Genomic DNA, 21,812 nt, shown 5'->3' on the forward strand with positions numbered 1-21,812 from the left:
TGGGCAATAAAGCCTTGATTAAGGGTATATATGTTACCAGTAAAGACTATGGCAGTGATGATCAAAGAAAAAATGCATTAAGGAGGTAGGCATGTTATCATCCAACCCAGCTCTGAAGAGAAGAGTTCATAAGAGTCAAAGCATTCATAAACTTTGATAACAGATGGACAAAAGAAAAATGAAGCTGCATCAGGTGACCCTGAATAGTCTCTTAGTTGTGCTGTAGTAGGTCTAGACTGCTGGGAGCTTCACATGATGCACTAAGTGTTTCTTCCTCACTCACTTTTTTCTTTTCGTTCACTATGTGTTTATACACCACTCTGCAATTAGTCATTAGTTATTATTAATCTCTGGCTGTCTTCCACAGCATGTCTTTGTCCTGTCTTTCCCCAACTCATTGCTGATGGCCGCCCTCCCTGAGTCTGGTTCCGCCAGAGGTTCCTTCATGTTACAAGGGAGTTTTTCCTTCCCACTGTCGCCAAAGCAGTCCTCATAAGAGGTCATATGACTGTTGAGGGTTGTTTTTCTTTGTATTATTGTGGGGTCTTTACCTTATAGTACAAAGTGCCTTTAGACCACTGATGTTGTGATTTGCCATTGAATAAACTGAATTGAATTCAAATGAAGTGAAATGTATTGAATTGAATTGGTCATGTCAGAGATATCTAGACGGACTAGATAGTGATGTCCATGGTTTCCAGTTTTCAAAATTGTGAAAACTGTACAAATTCCTGCATTTATGTAGCTGAGGCTTTCTGTGTTTAATGTTAGTAACTACTGTTAATCACCGCAATCAGATAATAATGTAGACAGATGGAGAAATCAGACACACAAGTCCTGAGCCCATTTAAGAGGCTGACGGTCACGAAGGCCAGACAGAAAGCCGATATCTTTGTTTTCCATGACTTAATACTGTTTGTTGTCTTTAACCCAGACATAGTAAGAGTGAGAAGGCTGAAGAGGAGGGAGAAGAAGAAATGAGAGACCACATAAATAGTCAAATTTCCCCCACAGGTGTCTGTGTAACTAAATAATGCATTTTTCATGCATTATGGCTTTTAAAGGCACCAGTAACAATCTTCCAACTCATTTTGTCAATTATTATAGTATATATGTATTATATTTATGTATATTTAGATGCAGAAAATGGAAAGCAATGTAGCAGAACATTGTGCAATAAAATACATATTATACCTACTGTATTTCCTTGGCTTTAGAAAAATTTGTTTTAATTTAAAAGCAAACCAAAAAAATGATTAAATTAGCACATCTACAGCACAGACATATTAGACAGACAGGGCTTTAAATCTCTACTTCAGAACTACTTTTAAATATTAAAGCATGATAAAGTTCTCTATATCTATATAGCTCAAAACTGCAATAATTACCACAATGCAATAAATATATGTTGTTTTTAAAAGAGCATTCTATGTGTCAAAATAACCTATTAGAAAGAATATTTTGCAGGGTAGAAAAAAGTAAAAAGACATGTAAATTGTTTTGTTCTACAACAATATTTAGTTATGAGTGACTTAAATACAGAATGTTACAAATCACTTTTTTAAATATGACAAAATTTAAATATGTACAAATAACATTATTTGGAGCATGTGAAGTTAAATTAGTAGAACACCCAGAACTGTACCCAAATGTTAACTTCAGTCACGACTGGATTCAACCATGCATGAGAGAAATCTTCAAAAAGCAGCGCTGCAGTAGAGGCAAGTATTAACTGGTAAATATAATAACAGTTGGGAGTGTTTCAGTTATCATTTGATTTAACAGGGTCTGGTATGTAACCTCTACTGAAACAGCACTAGAGCTTTTTTTCATATAAAATACAGTTTTATCATCAGTCTAATTAAAAAAAACAAAACCCTTTCTTCAAAGTAAAGTATGACTATAAGGCCCCAGGGACCGTTCAGTCGCATCCCAAGTATTTCCCTCAGCCCCTCAAGTATCTCGTCTCTCAGGGATGCCAAAGTTTGAAGTTGGCTGAAGCTTTTTTTATTTTTTCAAAAAGCACAGAGTCTACTCTGTTATTATCTTATTCCACTTTCCATTTCACGCAAGTGTGAGCGGTGCCTCTACTGTAGGTTGGTGGCTGGATTTCTTGCTCGAACACGTCGCAAGGATGAATGCTGGCTCAGTCTGATTGGTCCATGTTCACTGTTGTACTTTTAGCTAGTCTCTGGGTTTAATCGGTTGTTTCCAGCTGGGATCATGTTCTAAACAATGTTAAGAAGACAACAGTCCCAGAGAGTCAGATGCCTCTCCACATTGGGCTCCTTTTGACTGCTTTTCACTCTGTGTGGCCGGCTGCTTTGGTCTTTTTGATCAGGGAAGCGCTCTAATCCTCCTTTTGTTGATAGAGAAGCAACACTGCTTCTTGCAGTGGTACTTGCAGTCTGTTGTAAGTCATCACATGTAAATATGTAGGTCCACTTCCTGCCCTTTTGACTAGAGACATTCTCACCTTTCTGACCTTTTGTTTCCAGACTAAACAGCCCAATAAATGGGAGGTATGCAGTCCTGCTCCTGCCTTTGGTTTCTTAATTCCACTCAGACCTCAGGTGGTTGGGGATACATTGACACACTAGGCGGCTGTAGTAAAATCCATCCTGGCACATGCGTCTGGGGTTTCTGCATGGCAACCTGTAACAACTAGAGACAGGAAGGGACAGATCAAGAGAAACAGAGGGGATCAAGAGGTAGTGTAAAAAATAATAGAAAAGGAAAATAAGATAAAGAAAAGAAATGAAAGCAGGAAAAGAAGACAAAGGGGGAAATGAAATGAGAACATCCAGAAAAAGATTTTTGAGAAGGGTGAGGTTGAGAGTGGGAAGATAGGAACAGAAGAGAAATACAAAGGAGATTATTTTTGTCTTGGCATGCTTACTATTGATTATTCAGATCATCATATCCCTTTTGGGCAAACCTTCATCCAAGTTTTGTTTGCATCAAAGGACTCTGTGTGTGAGGAAAAAAAGAGGGAGTACTTTTCCGGGGGGAAGGGGGGGGGGGGGGGGGATTGAAAACTCTCACTTCAAAATCACAGTAGGTGTACGGTCCTTTGTGAGCCACCTCCTGCGACCAGATGTTAAATCAGACTTAACCTTTTAAAGCCCAAACTATGAAGAAATTACCAGAAAATTATTTTTTTCTTTTTGGTAAATGGAGGGTCTGTTGGACCTTATAGCAAATGTTTTAAATAAAATATTTATGTATGTATGTTTAAGTTTTAATTTCTGTTATATTTACATCTGACATGTTTTTCCTGCAAGTTATTGCTTAAGATGTGCCACATACTGGGATGAAAAATGATGTAAAGTCTCAAAATCCCATATGTGAAATAGGATAAACTAGGCATTAAAGGTTAAGTAAAAAAGTAAGTAAGAAAGTGAGAAAGTGAGCAAGAAAAGAAAAACTACAAAAAAAAAGTGGAATTAGTTTGCTATTTGTGAACTATGCCTGTAAAGTCCGTTCTAAATGACTACTTATCCTTTGTCAAACATAAAAAATGCAAATGTCAGCAAAATAAATTCCAAAACTTAAATGCAGCTTAAGGATTGGTTAATTTAACTTCTAGTTTTTATTTGCGCATCTGAATTAATTTGACTTGTGTGCAAACACTTTAGAGATTCTGCAGGAGACATTTACTGTGTACTTAACTAGGAAGAGACAATTTTTTAAATTTAATTTTAAGTTCCTAGGCAACTCCTAAATGAGGTATTCAGGGCATGGCCCCCTGAGAGGAGGCCCTGGGGCAGAACCAGGATACACTGGGGAGATTACATCTCTTGGCTGACTTGGGAATGCCTTGGTGTCCTCCCCGGAAAAGCTGGAGGCTGAGGGAGGTCATGGGTGTCTCTGCTTATGCTGCCCCCATGTTCCGGACCCAGATAAACAGGATGGATGAATAGATATTTTATGCTTTCATATCATTTTAGATTAAAAAAAATGAGTAATAATGACTGAATAGACAAAAGGTGGCTAAAATGGAGGCTACAATTTTCCACAAAGAGTGAATTTATTTCAGCCCCCCTAAGCTCAGAAAATGTAGAAAACTGGCATTAAAGGTCACTTGCACGTAAATCCGTGAACTTTACCACATGGAAGGCCACTAATGTAAAAGCCGAGGTCTGCGGTTGTGTTTTCTTTGTGCCTGTCACTCCATCTGTCTCTGAGCTGGTCTCTGTCTGCTCTGATGGTTGCTCTGCTCACTGTCATCAAGTTCACCCAGTCTCCTTCTCTGTCTCTCTGCAGGCCTCTCGGGTCAGGGGAAGGTTGATCCCTTGCATGCTAACTGTGGGAACCGAGGCATGCACGCAAAACACACGCAAATATTTAGAATGCCTCAAGTCCATAAAAGGTCACATGGAAACATGTGAGCAAAAGAAAATGGAGGGAGATGTTTGTGTGGAATGTTTGACGTCTCCATCGAGAGTTGTTTCTCTTAATGCTCTCACTCTTTCCATGGGTGATGGCACCCCAGTGGGTCACCAGCCATTGGAAGCATCACGTGCAGGAGTAGCTCCCGCAGTGTAAGCCACTGTTTGAGGGAGCAAGTATGGAAGTGGCTGTGTACATATTGTACTCAGATTGCAGCACAACAGTGAAAATCTACACCGTGTGCAAACTCTTTCCAAAATAAAACTCCCATATCCGCAATTCTAAAACACTGAGCCAGTTTACCAGTCGTTAGTGCCAAGTTGTATGTTTTCAGTGATTGTTGTAATCACTCTCCAAGAGATCACCTCCTGCTGTGGTTTGAATAAATGATAAATGATTTCCATTGGCACAAACATATTGTCATGGTCTCCATTTCCTGGTTAAATTTGATTTCTGATCCCTGCTTGGATTTAGCTGATACTGTTCACTTTGTTACTGTCCCCTTTGTCCTCACTTCTTTGTCCTTCTCTGTTTTGTCTGTGTGTTGGCTTCTTTGTGTGTTTCAAGTATTTGTTTTCCCTCCTTTTATTATTGTCACCTGTGTTCAGCTGTTTTCACCTGTAACTAATCAACCCTGTGTGTGTGGTCTGTCTGATATCCTCGTGTTGGTTATGTACCAGCCATGTTATAGTTTTGCAACTTGGAAAAAAGTCCACAGGGTTAGGTTAGGGTTATGGGGTTAGGATTACGATTTGGTGTGCGGTGTTACAGCGTTTCCACGTTTAAAAACTACAACATAACTATATTGTGACTGGTCACTTTTGATGTTGATCCTGGACCAGCATCCAGGAACAACTTTGACACAACAATCAGATTGATTAAACCAGTTTACTGAACTTTGTGTATTTCTGTTTTTTTGGAGCAGGCATTAAAGGCTCAGATTGGTTTATTTAACCCACCTCATTGTTTTATGTTTGTGTCCTTTAAATCTCTTTCAGAGATTTGTGTTCTTAGCCACATGTGTCAGTCAGTGCATTTACATAATACAGAGGAAGTGTTTAGTTGGGGATTTTTCTTTTTACATTGGAACTAAGAAGAGGGATTACTAATTCCAGTGAATTGTTTGGATGACACATGCATAGCAACCAGACTTGGATACTGCTTTTAGTGTGCGTAAGTACACTTTATTGGTGGTTGCATGTTGGATTGTGATTTTAAACCAAGAGGAGGGTATTTTATGTCACATAGAGACAGTGACAGAACAGAAAGTAGTCTGATGCCAGTGGAGGTGTAAGACATCTGTGATTAGTGGTGGATTCAGGTTTTTTAAATACAACAATCAACTATTAACAGATATAATTAAAAACCTAATTAATGTCTTTAATTAAATTTGTCTGTGGTTAAATATTTTCTTTGATCAGATAAGGTTCTCTTGAGTTTAGTTGGCAGACGCCCACAGTGTGGATACCTGAGATGAACAAACCAAACAGCCACTTTGGCTCAAAGCCAGTAGCAGGAGTGGACTTCTGACTGCTTTTTACACCTACCTGCAGGTGTTTGGGTTGAACTTCTTGCCCTGCCGCATGCACGACTCATGACTCTCTCTGCACTGACACAGACAAGTATCTGGGTTCAGAGGCTGATGTCCGGGACATTCTGCAGCGCACACACAGCCGCAGAGATCATCATCCCACCTCTGGCCAGCAGGGCATGACTTCCCCTCGCCCTGACCTTCGCACTGGCATTCACCTGAGAGAAGATCACCGAGAAAACCGAAGAGGGAGAAGGATTTTATGAATCAAAATGAAACTTTATCATATATTGTGTCACACATGCCTGACAGCACTGTCGGGCTAAGTATTTGATGGTCGTGTTTCTACTTGTAAGACATTTGCATGAAGCTATCTTCCCCAAACTTCCCTGTATCTGTGTATTTTTGTCTCTCGAGCTTGCTCATTTACTGTCAGAGTGATGGCTTCATGGCGCATTTATTGTAAACTGCTCACAGTGAATCCAAAGGCTTGAGGAAAACTTAATTCTCAAGAGCTGCACATTACCATTTTGCACAACGCAGCCAAAACATATTTAAATACAATAAATGAAACCCTTGCTTACAAGTGTTGTGGTCCAGTTTCCAGCCTGGATCACAGCTGGCTTCAGTGAGTCCATTTTGACAGATGCATTCACATGTGGACTCTTCCAGAACCCGATTGGGCCCACAGAGAGCCAGAAGGCCAGAGTCCAGCACTTCTGGAAAACATAAAAAAGTGAAAAATTGTATTCTGTCAGGGTTTTTTTTCTTTTTCAGATTTATGAAATATTGTGCAGAGTCATGATCCCCAGAGGATGAAACACTGTAACTGTGAGGTTGGCATTTTCCCAGGAAGAGAAACAGATTCCTTTAATGTTGTTTCAGGAAGGCCATCCGGTGTTTGGCACTGCCCACTGTGGCGATCCCTTACGAATAAGGGAGCAACTAAAACTAGCTCATCTATACAGACATTTGATGGATTGTCATGAAATATGGGTTAGGGTTAGATGTTCAAGTTCCCCAGAGGATGAAATCTAATGCCTTTGATGGCCTCCTGATTACATTCAGGTCAACATTTTAATCTGTCCAGTACAAAAGATTCCCTGCAGCTGTACCTTGAACTAAGATTTGACTTCATGATATGTCAGCTAAACATCAGCCTGTTAGCATGATAGTATTATGTTTGCAGCCTCCCAAAGTTTAGTGCTTTCATGGCCGTCAGTTTGGCAGGCAGCTACAGGAACTGTGGTTAAGTTGCAGAGAGACTGGCATTTTCTTTTCTTAGGACACATACCTGTGGTAAATCCAAAGAAGAGAATAGTTTTTGGTTTACACTTATACTAATGTTGCCTGTGGAAACAATAGTTCAAAGACGGACCTCTCAGTATAGATCAGATGAACAGCTATGAAAATGATAAACAATAATATATGTCAAGAGAGGTTACTTTAATGTAAAAAAGAGTGGTAGGAACTGTAGTTCACTACATGATTGTACAAGTAAAACGGCACAAAAACATTCCTGCTACAAATGAATAGGCAGTACCTCAGGGAAAGATTTGCCACCCAAACGCCATCATCATCACCATCATCATCATCATCTGGGTGTTGTTACTCAGTTTTTTTTTTTGGTTCACATCCCAAAACGTGCTCAGTGGAAGTTTTTTGTACTATTGTGCATTCCACTTCAGAGCCGTGACCCAATTAAAAGGACATGTCTTGTTTAAAGGACATGCCTGAGTTTAAAAAAACAACACTATTTCTAACACGTTGGAGTGTCCGTGCTGTCCATTACGGAGCCCCACAGGGGACATGGGAGAAAAAAAATTGAGACGGACTTTTGCGAGATCTCGCAAAACTATCTCGGGATCTCGCAAAACTTTTGCGAGATCTCGCAAAAGAAACTCGGGATCTCGCAAAACTTTTGCGAGATCTCGCAAAACTAGCCGCATTCTTCGGACGCCGGCTCGAAGCCAACCGGGAGGTCGAGGCACGATGTGCCGGGAAAGCAGTGTTCCTCCCGGCTGTAGTAGGTCTAGACCTCCCGTTAGCTTCGAGCTAACGGGAAGAATGCGGCTAAAACTTTTGCGAGATCTCACAAAAGTTTTGCGAGATCCCGAGTTTGTTTTGCGAGATCTCACAAAAGTTTTGCGAGATCTCGCAAAAGTCCGTCTTAATTTTTTTTCCTCCCATGTCCCCTGCGGGGCTCCGTAGTCCGTACTGCAGAAAGGGTGGGTCAGACAAAAATATCAAACTCTGCAGTGAGATTTTGACCCATGAATTAATCTCTGTTTTTCATGTCATCAAAATGACGCTCAAACTTTGACATCCTCATTTAAAGGCTTTATTTGGAACATAAGTCAGCCTTGTTCACTGGATTTACCACTTTGGTTTCATTTGCCAAAAAGTTTACTCTTCTATGACTCTTTTTCCACCATTGTAGTTCTGGTACCAATGCAGATCCCATTCTGTGTTGGTGCCTTTTGAGTACCAGGGGCTCAAGAGGATTCAGAACCAATTATTATGTTGCGTCATTAGGAGAAGTTGGGGTAGTGGTCTCCTTGGCTCTGGTGCTAGTCTTTTTTCAGTGCAAAAGGGTGGAGCTAGTTCTAGATTGGCCATCTGCGCCACATCAGTGGAAAAACTGTAATTGTCAGTTTTGTCTATAGTGGGTGTCAACCACATGCTTGAGAACCACTGATGGACTAGACTGAATATGCATCAGCATGAGTAGAAAATGACTAATTTGACCAACATGACTCATGCATGCTTACCTGCCTCTCTCTCAGGGTAGTTTATCGTGTCTGCAGAGACGCACACACAGTTTGCTGGATCCCATAAGCCCGAGGCACAGGCACGTTCAGGAGGAGAGCACCTATCAAAACACAGACACGCACTCACGCTATATTATAAATGCATGGATACACAAAAGAGTGAGTCATGAATGGCTGTAAAGGCACCCACACGTCACTCTTCACCTATCACTCCAACTCACAGGCGATCTGTTGCTGCTCGTCTGATGATGGAGCGGAGTGGCCGCTTGGGGAGGCAATCGCATGAAGTGTGGTTGATGAAGGTTACCGTGACAGCAGTGTAATCCAACCTGGACTGGGATCGTTCCATCAGCTAGGAGTGGGAAGAAGAAAGTTAGACGTGCATGTGTGCATAAAAATCTGCATTGTGGAAGGAATTAGTGTTTGTTCTTTTCTTTCCTGTTCTTCTGCTGCAGTACTGCTGATGTTTAGATGCTGATGTAATTGTTGTAAGATTGTGCAACTGTGCGTGACTCAACTGTGTATATTGTCTTAACATCATGTCCATTTGCAGCCAAAGGCTGTCCCACTGGAGAAGGGTGTGTTGTGATACAGACAAGCTGGTTACATAAATGGGCAGATTGGTTTCTGTCCTCTTTCCTGATGCAGTTTGTGGCGCAAGAGCATAAAATCTGGAGCAGAGTGTTAAATAATTCAAGCGCTGAAGAGTGTACAAGATACGGTGGCCCTGAGAGGCCAAACGGCCTGCAACTTAAGAAAACACCAGCAATAAGAAAAACGCTGCAAAAGCACACAAAACACAAAATAGGAAAAATGACAACGGAAATAGGAAAAACTAAAACAGAAATAGGAAAAAAAAGCTGATTTCCAAAAGTACAAAGGAAGTGTTTCTGGGGAGACAATAACCCGACGGACCAGTTGTAGGAACCAAAATATGTTAAGTATTGTGCTGGGAGACACTTAAAAAAGTGGAGGATTTATCGGTTTTGTGAGGAAAGAAAAGATGAGAGGTAAGTGTGTTAACCTAACCATTAACCCAAAAATCTGTCATCAGTATTATATGAATCATGATAAAACACGCCTACCATGTTTTGGGTTCCTGGAACTGGTCCGTCAATGGTTATTGTCCCCCCAGAAACACTTCCCTTATATTTTTTCCTATTTCCCTTGTTGTTTTTCCCTATTTCTGTTTTGTTTTTTCCTATTTTTCTGTTGTCGTTTTTCCTATTTCCATTATGTTTTGTGTGCTTTTGCAGCATTTTTCTTATTGCTGGTGTTTTCTTAAGTTGCAGTCTGTTTGGCCTCTCAGGGCAACCATAACAAGATGTTAGATACAAGGAGGTAAAATAGAGACTTTGCATGGCTTACCGTCTTGTTCACAAGAGCGTAACTTGTATTTGTGCAGTAAAAAGCTTCGTTGTTGCAGCATCCACTGCAACGATGCAGTGCCACACAATGAGGGAGGTAGAATTGACTGGTGGATTCTGGGTATTCTTTAGCGACTTCAATGCACACCTCTCTGGGCTGGCACGAGGTTCGTTGGATCTCCTCCAGGATGACTGAAAATACAGCCAACAATGCATGACAACAGGAACTGCACCCCTCTGTGAAGGCCACACCAGACATCTTTGAACCACACCTTCAGTTTAATTCTAAAATTACTTAAACACAATCTGAGATGCTTATAGCTTAAAGATCCACCTTTAGCAACATTCACTTCAAGCAACGGTATTCTGTATGGCTTTATTAGTCGGTTACATCATTATGGAGGAATTTGGACCCACGCTTCTTTACAGTGGTGCTACATTTCATTGAGGTTTGCGGGAATTCAGCTCTCTTAAGTTCCCAGCACAGCATTTCAGTGGAGCTGAGGTCTGGACTTTAACTGGGTCGTTACAACGCCTTGATTATTTTCTTTCTCTGTCATTCTGTTGTTGACTTGCTGCTATGCTTGGGGATCACTGCCCCTTACATCATCTGGTTTGGGCCAAGCTTTAGGTGTGGGACAATGGCTTCACATTTGACTCTAGAACACTTTACAGAGGAGTTGATGGTTGACTCAGTGACTGCAGGGTGCGAGGTCCTTTGGCTGCAAAACAAGCCTAAACCATCACACCTCCACCTCCGTTCTTGACAGTCAGTATGAGGTGTTTGTGCTGATATGCTGGGTTTTCTGTCTATCACTTTGGTCTTGTCTGTCCAAAGCACAGAAGTCTTCTGATTTGTTCAGATGCAACTTTGCAAACCTAAGCCATGCTGCCATGTTTTTTCAGAGAGAAGAGGCCTTCTCCTTAAAACAGTTTCAAACACATCATACATAATTGTACTGCCGTTATCTTTAATATTGAACATGCTAACTGAGACCTGTAGAGTCTGAGGTGTGTTTTTTTCACTCTAGGCATTGCATGGTCTGACCTTGAGGCATCAATTCTTTGGATGAGTGGAGGCTGTCTTGAATGTTTTCCACTGGTGAGTAATCTTTCTCACTGTAAATTGTTTGGAAATGGCTTTGCATCCCTTTCCAGACTGATGGGTAGCAACAATTGCCTCTCTAAAGATCATTGCTGATGTCTTTCTTCCCTGGCATTGTGTGAACACACACCTGAATGCGGCAGATAAGCAAACTTCCAAAATTTCAGCTTTTCTCTAGAGGTGGTCACACTTGCTGATGATCAGTTAATCATGTGCACTTGATTAGCAGTGCCTGGCTGCTACTTCCCCTTTTAATTCTTATGGAAGCGGTAAGGGTGTATTCAGGGTTTTACATACTGCTTCTGCATGTGGGTTTTTTTTTTTTTTGAGATAGTGAAATATTTACCGTGTTGTTGTTCACATATTTTTCCACATGAGTGTATAAACACCCACCTGAGGATTCAGAAACCACATTTGGGATAATTCTCGCCACAATTTGTTTCTGCAGAAGCACATTTTTGACATACAGCTGCTCAGTGAACACAACAGTAATTTCCATTGTATGCTGGTAATTTATAGGTAGATTCTGTTTGTTTCCCCCTTTCTTCGTTTTTCTGTTTATTAGAGGTTTTAGGGAGAGGAAATGCTCATTCTCTGCAATACCAGCTACTTTTTCTGTCTCCAGTACAATGAAATCCATCTGTTAGTCCTTAAAAAACACAATTGTGTGGTTATGTCACTGCTACATTTTTTCCACTTTGCCAGTCTGTTCAAGTATTTCAGACTGCTGTGATTGAAAGGCTGACATTAGCAGCAATAACACTGTCTTGACTTCCACAAATCTAATGATTCTGAAGAAATAATAATAAACAGACTACCTCTGTGCAAGCCATCAGTGTTTACCTCGCCAAGTGTCATCAACTTTGTAAAGAGCCTCCTCCCTCATCGGAACCCACATGTCCTGATTGTTAGCGTTGAGTAAAGGGCTCATTGAAGATGTGGATAAAGATGATGAAGAGGGGGATGAAGAGCTGTGCCATGACCTCTTCTTTAGGCACTGCTGAATCACACTGTATTCAGGGTATAGGAACTGTAGAAGGTCATCCACACTTTTTATTGTCTCCAAACTGAGCTGGTCATTTGACTGGAACAGAGCATGGGGGGGAAAGAAGAATAGAGAAATTATACTTTTTACATATGTAGTCAGCACAAAGAGTAAAAAGAGTTATGTAGACAGAAAATGAACCTAAAAGATGATAAACAAACGTCACAAATCTTGCAGCTAAGAGGGTGTTTTGGTTGTGTAATAAAATAGAAATTATTTAAAAACACTCTTTTTATAGTTTGGCTTCAGAACGATTTAGTTGTGTATTTTTGGTGAAAAATGGTTTGATACAGTGGAATTTACAGCATGGAGTTTGCTGGTTTGTTCTGGGTAAACAGTGAATACCTCAGCTGCCAATGTGTTGTAACATGTTGTTTTTGGCTACTGTTAGTTAAGAGCATGCATGTCCTCTCTTCACCTGCACACACTGCTATTTTTTAATGACAAAAAAAAAAAGAAAAAAAATCCAAAGCAGGAAAACTTAATTTGAGAATACACATAGGGTATACATAAGTCTACAAATAAATACACAGTATATATAGCACTATGTAAAAGTCTTGAGTCACCTTCATTTCTTTGTATTTTGCTAGGAAATTGGGAAATAGGTGCAGCGATTTATTGAAATAACAACAGAGTTTGTGCAATTCTAACAAGCTTGAAAGTCAATATTTAGTATGACCACCTTTATTCTTCAACACAGTCTGAACTTAAGAGAGTTCAGAGTGTGTTGAATAATAAAGGCACACTCTTCTAATTTCTATAAGTAGTCTTCAGGAATAGTTCTCCTGGCTTCTTGAAAGACATCCAAAGCTCTTCTTTGGATGTTTCTGCCTTTTGTTCTGTTCTCTGTCAACATGATCCCACACTGCTTCAACAGTGTTGAGGTCCGGGCTCTGGGGAGGCCAATCCATAACTGATAGTGTTCCACTGTGTGTTTTATGTATCCAGGTATGGTTTTACTGCACTGGGAGTGGGTTTTTCATTGTCTTGCTGAAAAATTAAGGTATTGCATGGTGGATCTAAATCTGATGGCACTTTTTTTGCATACAAGATTCCATCAATTTTGATAGTCCCCAAAACAAGTGGTTGAAATGCAGCAAAACCATGACAGAGGCTCCACCGTGTTTTATAGATGGGCACTCACCGTCCTACCTCTCTCCTAACCTCCAACATATCAGTTATGATTTGAATGAAACCTTTAACATTTGGATTCATCACTCCACCACATGTGTTGCCCCCTGTTTTCACTCCAGTTCTTGTATAATGTGGCATACCTAAGCCTTTCCTCCCTGTTTCTCCACCTTAAGCCTTCTTGACAGCCACCCTTCCACTGAGATTATTTCTGATGAAGCTTCAGTGAACAGAAGATGGATCAACTGAAGGTCCAGATGCATCTCTTAGGTCCTGTGTCAGGTCTTTGATTGCTTTCCTTCATATTTCTTAAGGACATGACTTTCAGATATGGTTCATCTGCTGTAGATAGGTTTTAAGCCTGGCACTTCTTTTTTCCTCCACTTGTATAGTTTCCCCTAGTTGTTTCAAGACATTGCACATCGTGCTAAAGAGCCATTTTATGCCTGTCAAACTGTGTCATCTTTGGCATTTTTCATAGATTTGGCTACAAAAATGAGAACAAGTTTTGTGTTTTTGTGACAGCTGCTGGTAATAAAGTGCCTAAAGATACAATTTAAAAGTGGTTCTTTGCTAAGTTGTCTTTTATGTGCAGACAAAACACTGCTTAATCCCTTCAGTTAGGAGCCTTTTTATGCTTGAATGATTCATAGGTCAGTCTCAACTGGCTTAACAAACAAAAAACATTCATCTGAAAATTAGCAGGTACACAGACAATAAGTGAAAAAGCAGCCAATGTCCAAAGAAAAACTTTGAAAGAACTTCAGAAATCCTGGATAACTATAGCTCAATGGCACTTTAAAAAAACTACAAGAAAGTCTGGCTGCTTAGAAGGAAAATATAAAGAATTGAGGGGTGACTCAATGGTTTTGCGTAGTACTGTATGAATCATCCAGAGTTACTCTACTATAATCTAAAAACAAAAGACAGAGCTGGAAATGAGCATAACAGGTCAGCTTCCATTGAAGCCTCCTATGTAAGAGCTTTTGGAGTTTACTCTAGGACAACACTGGGCCTCCTTAAATAGACAAACGTAATGGAGATTATTCAATGTGGTGGATGAGATCCATACAGTAAATCAGTTTAAAGCAGATATCACTCTATAAACCCTTCCAGCTGTGAGTCATTCCCTTAATGATTTTCCCGCCATCATGATAAACGACTCTCTTCTGTTTTAATAGAGTAGATGAAAGATGAGAGATTAACGGACTAATAGACGCTGCTGTATTATCTGACTAAATGTCAGCAGGGAGTTGGTCTTTGAGTGTCACATTTGAAGTCTTCCTGGGAACATGGGTGGGTTGTTTAATTTCCCAGGCTGAGAGAGAGCAGACTGGCACAGCTGGCACTGCCTAAACAGAAACTGGATCTCTGCAGTGTTATCACTATTTCCATTTATCTCTTTCTGTCTGCCTCCCCCCTCCTTTTTCATTTCCCTCCATCCGTCTTAACAAATATCAACATACTTTACTGTCATTATTAACCTCCCCTTCATAGCAGTTTTTTATGTCCACCTGTTACTATAAATATGGAATTCTGAATTTAGTGTAAAAACAAAACTGCATAAAAATCTGTATACACGAAGCTCCAGCTTGATGATCCATGACAACTTCATGGTGCCACTACTGGAAATAAGAGATGCTGTTTTTAGACCATATCTGCTTTTGAGATACCTAAGTTAAAAGAACCAACACTGGTCTTGTTTCCACCTCAGTGAACCCAGAACCTTTAATCCCAGCAACTTTTTTAATGTTCTTTCAGACAGTTGTTTGTCTGTGTTTCTCCCCAGTCTCTAAAGGCCTGTAGACAGCTGTTTTTACACATGAGTCTCCTTTGCACTCCGTCATCCCCTGAGCTGTGCCACACGTGTAACTTTTGTTTTGGATGGAAATAGCTGTCAGGTGATATAAATCTATCTGACAGCCATTTTGCACATTTATAAACTATAAAATAGAGCTGAGTGCATTTCTAAAAATATAGTTGATCAACTTCAGCAGAACAGAAAAGAACATACTTGCCCTGTTTGTACGGAATTAATTCAAGGATCTTTTGATTTCCTATTAATCTTTTGACCAACCTAGGTTGCTATTTAAAACCAGTAGAAAGAAAAGTTTGTGGTATATTTACTGTAGAATTGTTTAGCGCTGTACTTCTCATTACAGAGCAGATGACAGACTCTTCTCTCTCATTTTGCCCTTTTTCTCCTGCTCTTCCTCCTCTCTTGCATTGTTAGTTGATCACATAACATGAGGTAATCGCTAAGGGACCGTGAAGTCATAATTGACTGATCTTGCATCCATTGTGTCTAACATCAGGCATTGCTGGCATATAGACACACACATGTGCACACACCCATTCATTTCTCACTCTTATTATTATTGCTGTTGTTGTTAGTAGCTGTAGTAGTAGTAGTAGTAGTAGTAGTAGTAGTAGTATTACAACCACATTAAGTCTGAAGTTATTGTGACTTAAACAGAGTTTAAAAAAGATACATACACGTATGGAAAAAGTGCTCAGAAGAAAAACAAGTCCTCTATCTTAAGCGTGAAAAGCACTATGACTCATTGTTGTCATAGATGTTTTTGATAAGTCTGAAGTTTTTCACTTATGCACCGAGCAGCTTCCACTAAATGAGGTCTACTTTCCTAGAGCAGGAAACCAAACACTGAACCATTTCCTGGCTGGCTCGTAAACAGCCTTTGTTGTCAGGTAAACTTTCAAAACCATGCTGACTTTTGTTTTTTTCTTTCTTTAGTCATAACTTAATAACATCACAGAAACAAGCAGTTGCTTTACAAAACAAAACAAAAAAGTTGTGTAAAACAAATGCATTATATAAATGCATATCTTCTAATTTTGTGTAATGAAAAGCAAATGATAACCTCTATATTTAGAAATCTACTCCATGTTTCTGTGATCATACTATTTGTATGATTTATTAATAAGTTGCTTTCTAGAGGCTGCAAGGATTCTTCTTATAACTGGTTCTTAAAGTTTCTTATAATTTGTGTTTTAAGCTTTTGAAGGATTTAGGTGTCCCACAGGGATCAATACTTGGCCCCCAGCTGTTAATGTTATACATTAATAAGTTATATTACAATATAACTTATTAATTAAATATAATAGTTATATTGTTATACAATATAAATTATCTGATAATATCACACAATCTAAACATTTTACAAAGGAACATCAAATGTTCACTTCTATGCGGATGATACCATCTTGTGTGCAGCCAGCTCTATGGTGAGGAATCTTCATGTTTTAAGTTTTCACTGAAAGAAAAACTGTTTGCACTTGACTACTGTTAGTTTTGGAGTATGCATTTGCATTCAAGCACCTAAGAAGATGGTGTTTTCTTTAATCTTAAGTGCATTACACTTTTTTTTGTTTACATAGTATACAAAAATGATGCCACTTTCTTTAGGTTCTGATAAATCTACCAAATTTGATTCACATGATACAATCTGGTGGGAAACTAAATATATTCCATGACTCAGTAAAGTAAAGTAAAGTAAAGTGTGCGTGTTAGTCCCCATAGGGAAATAGTTCCTCTGCATTTAACCCATTCACCCAGTGAAGCAGTGGGCAGCCACCAATGCAGCGCCCGGGGAGCAGCGTGTAGGGACGGCACCTTGCTCAGGGGTACCTCAGGGTAGCCGTTCAGTGGAGTCGAACCTCAGTAGCTTGTAGAAGAAACTTTGCCAGCAGTAACTGGAAGCAATTGTTTTCTCTATGACTATCAATCACATGCATTTTTGTGGAGGAATTCTCTTTATAGTGCCCCATATATTGAGGTTTGTGGACATTTGTTTTTACGCTACTTGCTTCATCTCCCACACAATTTTTTTTAGGTTGAGGCCTGGACTTTAACTGGACTAAAGCATTTTATTGTTTTTATTTTATTTTAATTTATTTTTAGCCATTTTATTATAGTCACTGCTCTATTTGGGCTCATTGTCCTCTTACATCAATGGTTCCCAAACTTTTTTTGCTTGGCCCCCCTTTGTTTAGTAAACAATTAAGCAAATATGAGTAATCTGCAATAAATTACAGGTAGTAAGGAAATACACTACTAACTCTTTTACGCTACGTCCACACCTACACGGGTGTTTTGGAAAACGCAGCTGTTTCGTCCACACGTAAACGGCGTTCCAAATCACCGAAAACTGAGATTTTTTAAAACTCCCTTTTTGCGTTTACGTGTGGACGAGCAATACAGAGTTTGTCACACAACATCACGCTGTGCCACGTTATTGTTTACATGAGATGAATTGCAGAATGGCAGATAGTCAGATTAACAGTATTTTGTTTCTATCTTCAGGTTTTACACATGAAGTTACTGTCCCTCTATTTAGAAAGGCAGAGGCATCACGGTGTAATTATTTTACATGCAGTTGTTTTTTTCCTGTGTAATAATATTCAACATTACTATCAATACATTTTTCAAAAAATGCCTCTCTGTGCAAAATGGGTTTAAAAACATAAACAGCTGTAGGATACTGTTTGTCCGTGATTTAGACAGGGGGAACAAATTGTGGCAGGATCAGCCTCATATTATCTGTATCCCACTGTAACTTTACTGTATAAAGAGCTAACATCTCCAAAATGTCAGGAGTAATTAATCATTACAACAAGTGTTTGTGAGTTAGGGTAAAAGGGAAAACCAATCATGCAGCAGAGACCTACCTTGGCACTTGTGCAGGTGAACCCAAAGGGAAAAATATGCTTCACCATATTTTCTAGTCTTTGGCTTAGAATGAAGTTGGTTTGGAAACATATTCAGCTATGCTTTATCTCCTGCTTTGCGTTTGTGTGGTGCTAGCAGTGTCCGAGCATTGTCCCCCCCCCCCCCCCCCCCCCCCGGCATACCACCCCCCCCCCCCCCCCCCCCCCCCCTGCAATGGCTCTGCGCCCCCCTTAGGGGGCGGGCCCCACACTTTGGGAAGGTCTGTCTTACATGATTCAGTTTGTTTGACCACTAAAACCAAGCTTTGGCTGTTGGACAGATTCACATTCAACTGCAGAATACTTTGGTATACAGAGGAATACATGGTTGACTAAATGACTGGAAGGTATCCAGGTCCTGTGTCTGCAAAATAAGCACAAATCATAACTCTTCCGCCACCATGCTCAAGTTGAATTTCCTGTGACGTCCCAGGATTGTGACATAGTGACAAACATAACATAATTATTATTAATGGGATGACTGTGGCTCAAGAGGTAGAGTGGGTTTTCATCTCAGAAGGTCAGTGGCTTAATCTCCGGTGGTTCAGGTGTGCATCCTTGCGTGTCAAAGTATCTTTGGGCAAGATATTGAACCCCAAGTGGCCCCACTATATCCTTTTTAGTGTGAATGTTGGGTTTAAAGCACTTATGCACTTTATTTTTCATTTGACTGTATGTATTTTATGCTATTGAAGTATGCCAGTGTACCACAAGAATGAACACTGTGTTTTTCCCCTAAAACATAATTGTATTTATTTTCCAGTTGAACATTTTAATGGCCATTGTTATGCTCATGATGCCATTATTGAAAGCTTATTCCAAACTCCATTTAGACAAAATGTTTGGTTTTCACTGCATTACTTATCTGTAATGTTCCTACTCTGCACAATAACAAAATTCAGGCTAAAGCAAGGCATCACTGAGCTCCTTGCATTTTGTTAAATAGCTTATAGTGTGAAAACACATCATGAAGGAGCAAAACAATTGCTGGAAGATTTAATATTCACAATTTGATGACATATATGAGACAGCTACAACAATAGCTAGTTGAAGTTCTGCAAAAGTTACATGTCCCAAAAAGTCACTGTTGGTTGGAAGGCATCAGGTTAGCTGTGTGTTTTTTTTTTATTTTATTTTTTTTATTAAGGACATGCTATCAAGCTTAATCAAGTTTAAAATGAACAACTGGAAGTTGTTAGGTTTATATACCCCATGTGGATTTTATTGATTTTATGATGACTCCATTGTGTAAACCACTGTGATTGTTGGAAATGTTGCTTGTGTAAAAAAGATTACATCTGTGAGATTGCCTAAGTAAATACAGCTTAAATAACGCAATCCTTACAAAACGTATTCTCACATATAATGTTTCAGTGCTGACGGTGCAGAGGACAATCTCAACAGTTGGGCAATCTGCTGTCTGTGTCTACGTATCAAGCACATAGGTTAATGGTTCTTTAATACTATTTCTATAACATCTGTGTGCCATCCATGGAAGCATCTACAATTCTTTGTTCATTCAGCTTTTTCTCTAAAATGTTCATCGTTATGGAATCGATTGTAAGAAAAACTAACATAATTATCATGTTGTGAGGTGTGAAGTGTAAATACTTACCTGTGTGCCCATGTCTCCAGATTGGTAATAGTCTGTATAGTCTTGTCCTGAGCACAAATTGCTGATATTAAGCATCCATAGGAGCACAGCTGGTATCCACATAGTGAGGATATAGAGAGAAGGGGGGGAAGGAGAGGAGATGTCAGGACAGAGGAAGAGGAAGTTGGCGGATTTAAAGCTTGATGTAAAGAGAAAGCCAGGAAGGAGGAGAGGAAGGTGGAGGATAAGGAAAGAGGTTTCCGCAGATTTTATAGGTATCTCTCAGCTCCTCTCTTCATTCTATCCTGGGACGAAGTTGCTCTTCTGGCACAGGTTGGTTAAATTTGGGAAATCAGCTGAATAAATCATGATGAGGAAATCTACTCCTCTTCCTCGTGTCAAACCACAGCTCGTTCTCGTGCACGCTCTCTCTCTCTAGCCTCTCCTGTCGTCTCGCTGCTCTTCCATTCTTGCCGTTGGCCGTGATGTCAGGTGTCTGTTAGTCGCTGTTTGTCTCAGTTTTGTCTTCACTTTGTCTCCTCTTTATATCTTTCTTGGCCTTGGCCTGGACCTACTCCTCGGTCTCTGGCCCTTTTTTGTTTGCTGACTCTCGCATTTATCTCCCTTTTTCCTCTCTCCAGCCTTGGTCGTCCTTGTCAGTCTCCTTTCCTCGCCCTTCACACTTGTGTACCTCCTCGCCTTTTTTATCTGTATTTTTTTCCTCGTCTTTGCACAACAGCTGTGCTCTTCCCTCCCTCCTCTCTCTCTCTCTCTCTCTCTCTCTCCCTCAGATTATTTCTGACTCTTTATCTGTCTCCTCTTTCTTCCCCAGAAAGCTTCAGGGCACAGCTCTGTCTGTCTGTCTCTCTGGATTTCCCCCCTCCTGCTTTCTGAATCAGTCCCAACTTTTCTGTCAGGGTGTGTGATCCTTAGAAAAGCATCAAAGGGAGTTGAAACAATAGAAAGTGGCTTATTTAAAATCCTGCCCTGAAAAAAAAAATAGAAGAGAAAAAAAAAGAAAGGAAAGAGTCAGTCGTTTTAAGTTCCAGTCCAAACAGAGTGAACATGCGTCCTGTTCGCAGGCGTCCTGCTGGAGTGAATGAGACAAACAAGAATGGCTTGTATTTAATGGGCGGGGTAAAGGATTTGAGAGACATGGTTTGTACAGCTGATTATACTGACCCCCGCCACCCAGCCCAGAAATTGCAGGCTATGCAGCGCCTGGGCACTGGCACATTTTCCCTTAGCAGATGCCATCATCTTCTTTATTTTAAGATTTAAATTCACTGGACAGACTGTTTCCCCCCCGCTGCTGTGGGTTCTATAATTTGATTCTCTCAGACACATAACACGCTGAACTGTCACTTTTTAAAATCAGATTATCCTCCCACATTCCCCATCACTCTTCTGTTTCTCACACAGTTGTTATCGTGACATCTTTTGTCATTCTGTCTCTGTAATTCCTGGTAACGGGAGCAGCTGCTGGTGGGGAAGAAAAAAATGCGCATGTTCGCTCACCTGGGAGTGATGAATGTGAGTTTCCTAACTGCAGCTCTAAGTGCCTTTTTATGAGCTCCTAATACCTTTGCTGCCTCTCTCTCTCTGGTTTATCTCAGCTGCCCCCAGTTCCTGTCGATTTCTCTTCACCCCCATGAGCACTATTTCTTTGTCAGGACTAGTCTGTGTGTGTGAGAGGCACATATGAAGCTCTCACACCTGCAGCTCACAGCCTTTTCTGACATTTTTTACCCCTCTCAGGTTCCATCTTTGCCTTTTCTTCACTCTGGCTTTCACTTTTTTTTCCTGACCACCTCTGGTTTTGTCCCTTACAGGTCCTAAAAAAAGACAAACTTTACATACCTCCTTAACTATACTGCCCCAAGGCTGTGGGCATGTGTGTCACGGAGCAGCAGGAGGAGGAGGAGGAGGAGAAGAAGGAGAGAGGAACAGCAGAAGGAGCTTTTATCTTTTTCTATATTCTGAAATCTTTTTTTCCACTTTCCCCCTTTACCGACAACTATAAAGTAAATTATGGGGATGTCAGGCAGACAGACGGTATATAGAAGTGGAGAAAAGGCAGGAGGAGGAGGCAAAGAGAGGTGTGTCTGGGAAACGCTCGAATGAGAAAACATCCGATTTTTGGGCCAG

At 40.3% G+C, this 21,812-nt stretch overlaps 1 protein-coding gene across 2 annotated transcripts; it reads right to left on the reverse strand.

Moving 5' to 3' along the window:
- Positions 1-17: 17 nt before the first annotated feature.
- Positions 18-21,641, reverse strand: LOC308394412 (vascular endothelial growth factor C-like). Of its 2 annotated transcripts, XM_080878728.1 has the most exons (9): positions 21,525-21,641; positions 19,686-20,651; positions 12,010-12,250; positions 10,063-10,253; positions 8,916-9,046; positions 8,695-8,795; positions 6,508-6,642; positions 5,940-6,141; positions 810-2,664 (listed from the first exon to the last, which is right to left on the reverse strand). In XM_080878728.1, exons 2-9 carry the CDS (start codon positions 19,785-19,787, stop codon positions 2,553-2,555), a joined length of 1,215 nt encoding a protein of 404 aa, XP_080734854.1. In that variant the 5' UTR covers positions 19,788-20,651; positions 21,525-21,641; the 3' UTR covers positions 810-2,552. The 2 variants fall into 2 exon arrangements, 1 of the variants encoding a protein (XP_080734854.1); XR_013971209.1 differs by lacking the exon at positions 21,525-21,641 and having other exon boundaries at positions 18-2,664; positions 8,699-8,795; positions 19,686-20,754.
- Between the last annotated feature and the right edge of the window lie 171 nt (positions 21,642-21,812).

The sequence above is a fragment of the Rhamphochromis sp. 'chilingali' genome (assembly GCF_963969265.1).
Source record: "Rhamphochromis sp. 'chilingali' genome assembly, chromosome: 3".
NCBI classification, from domain to species: Eukaryota; Metazoa; Chordata; class Actinopteri; order Cichliformes; family Cichlidae; genus Rhamphochromis; species Rhamphochromis sp. 'chilingali'.

Coding starts and splice junctions, on each gene's coding strand:
- LOC308394412 (XM_080878728.1), bottom strand. CDS start 19,787: ATGTGGATACCAGCTGTGCTCCTATGGATGCTTAATATCAGCAATTTG. Junction 8,796..8,915: donor CGAGCAGCAACAGATCGCCT/GTGAGTTGGAGT, acceptor GTGTTTTGATAG/GTGCTCTCCTCCTGAACGTG. Junction 2,665..5,939: donor TTCAACCCAAACACCTGCAG/GTAGGTGTAAAA, acceptor TCCTGTCTCTAG/TTGTTACAGGTTGCCATGCA.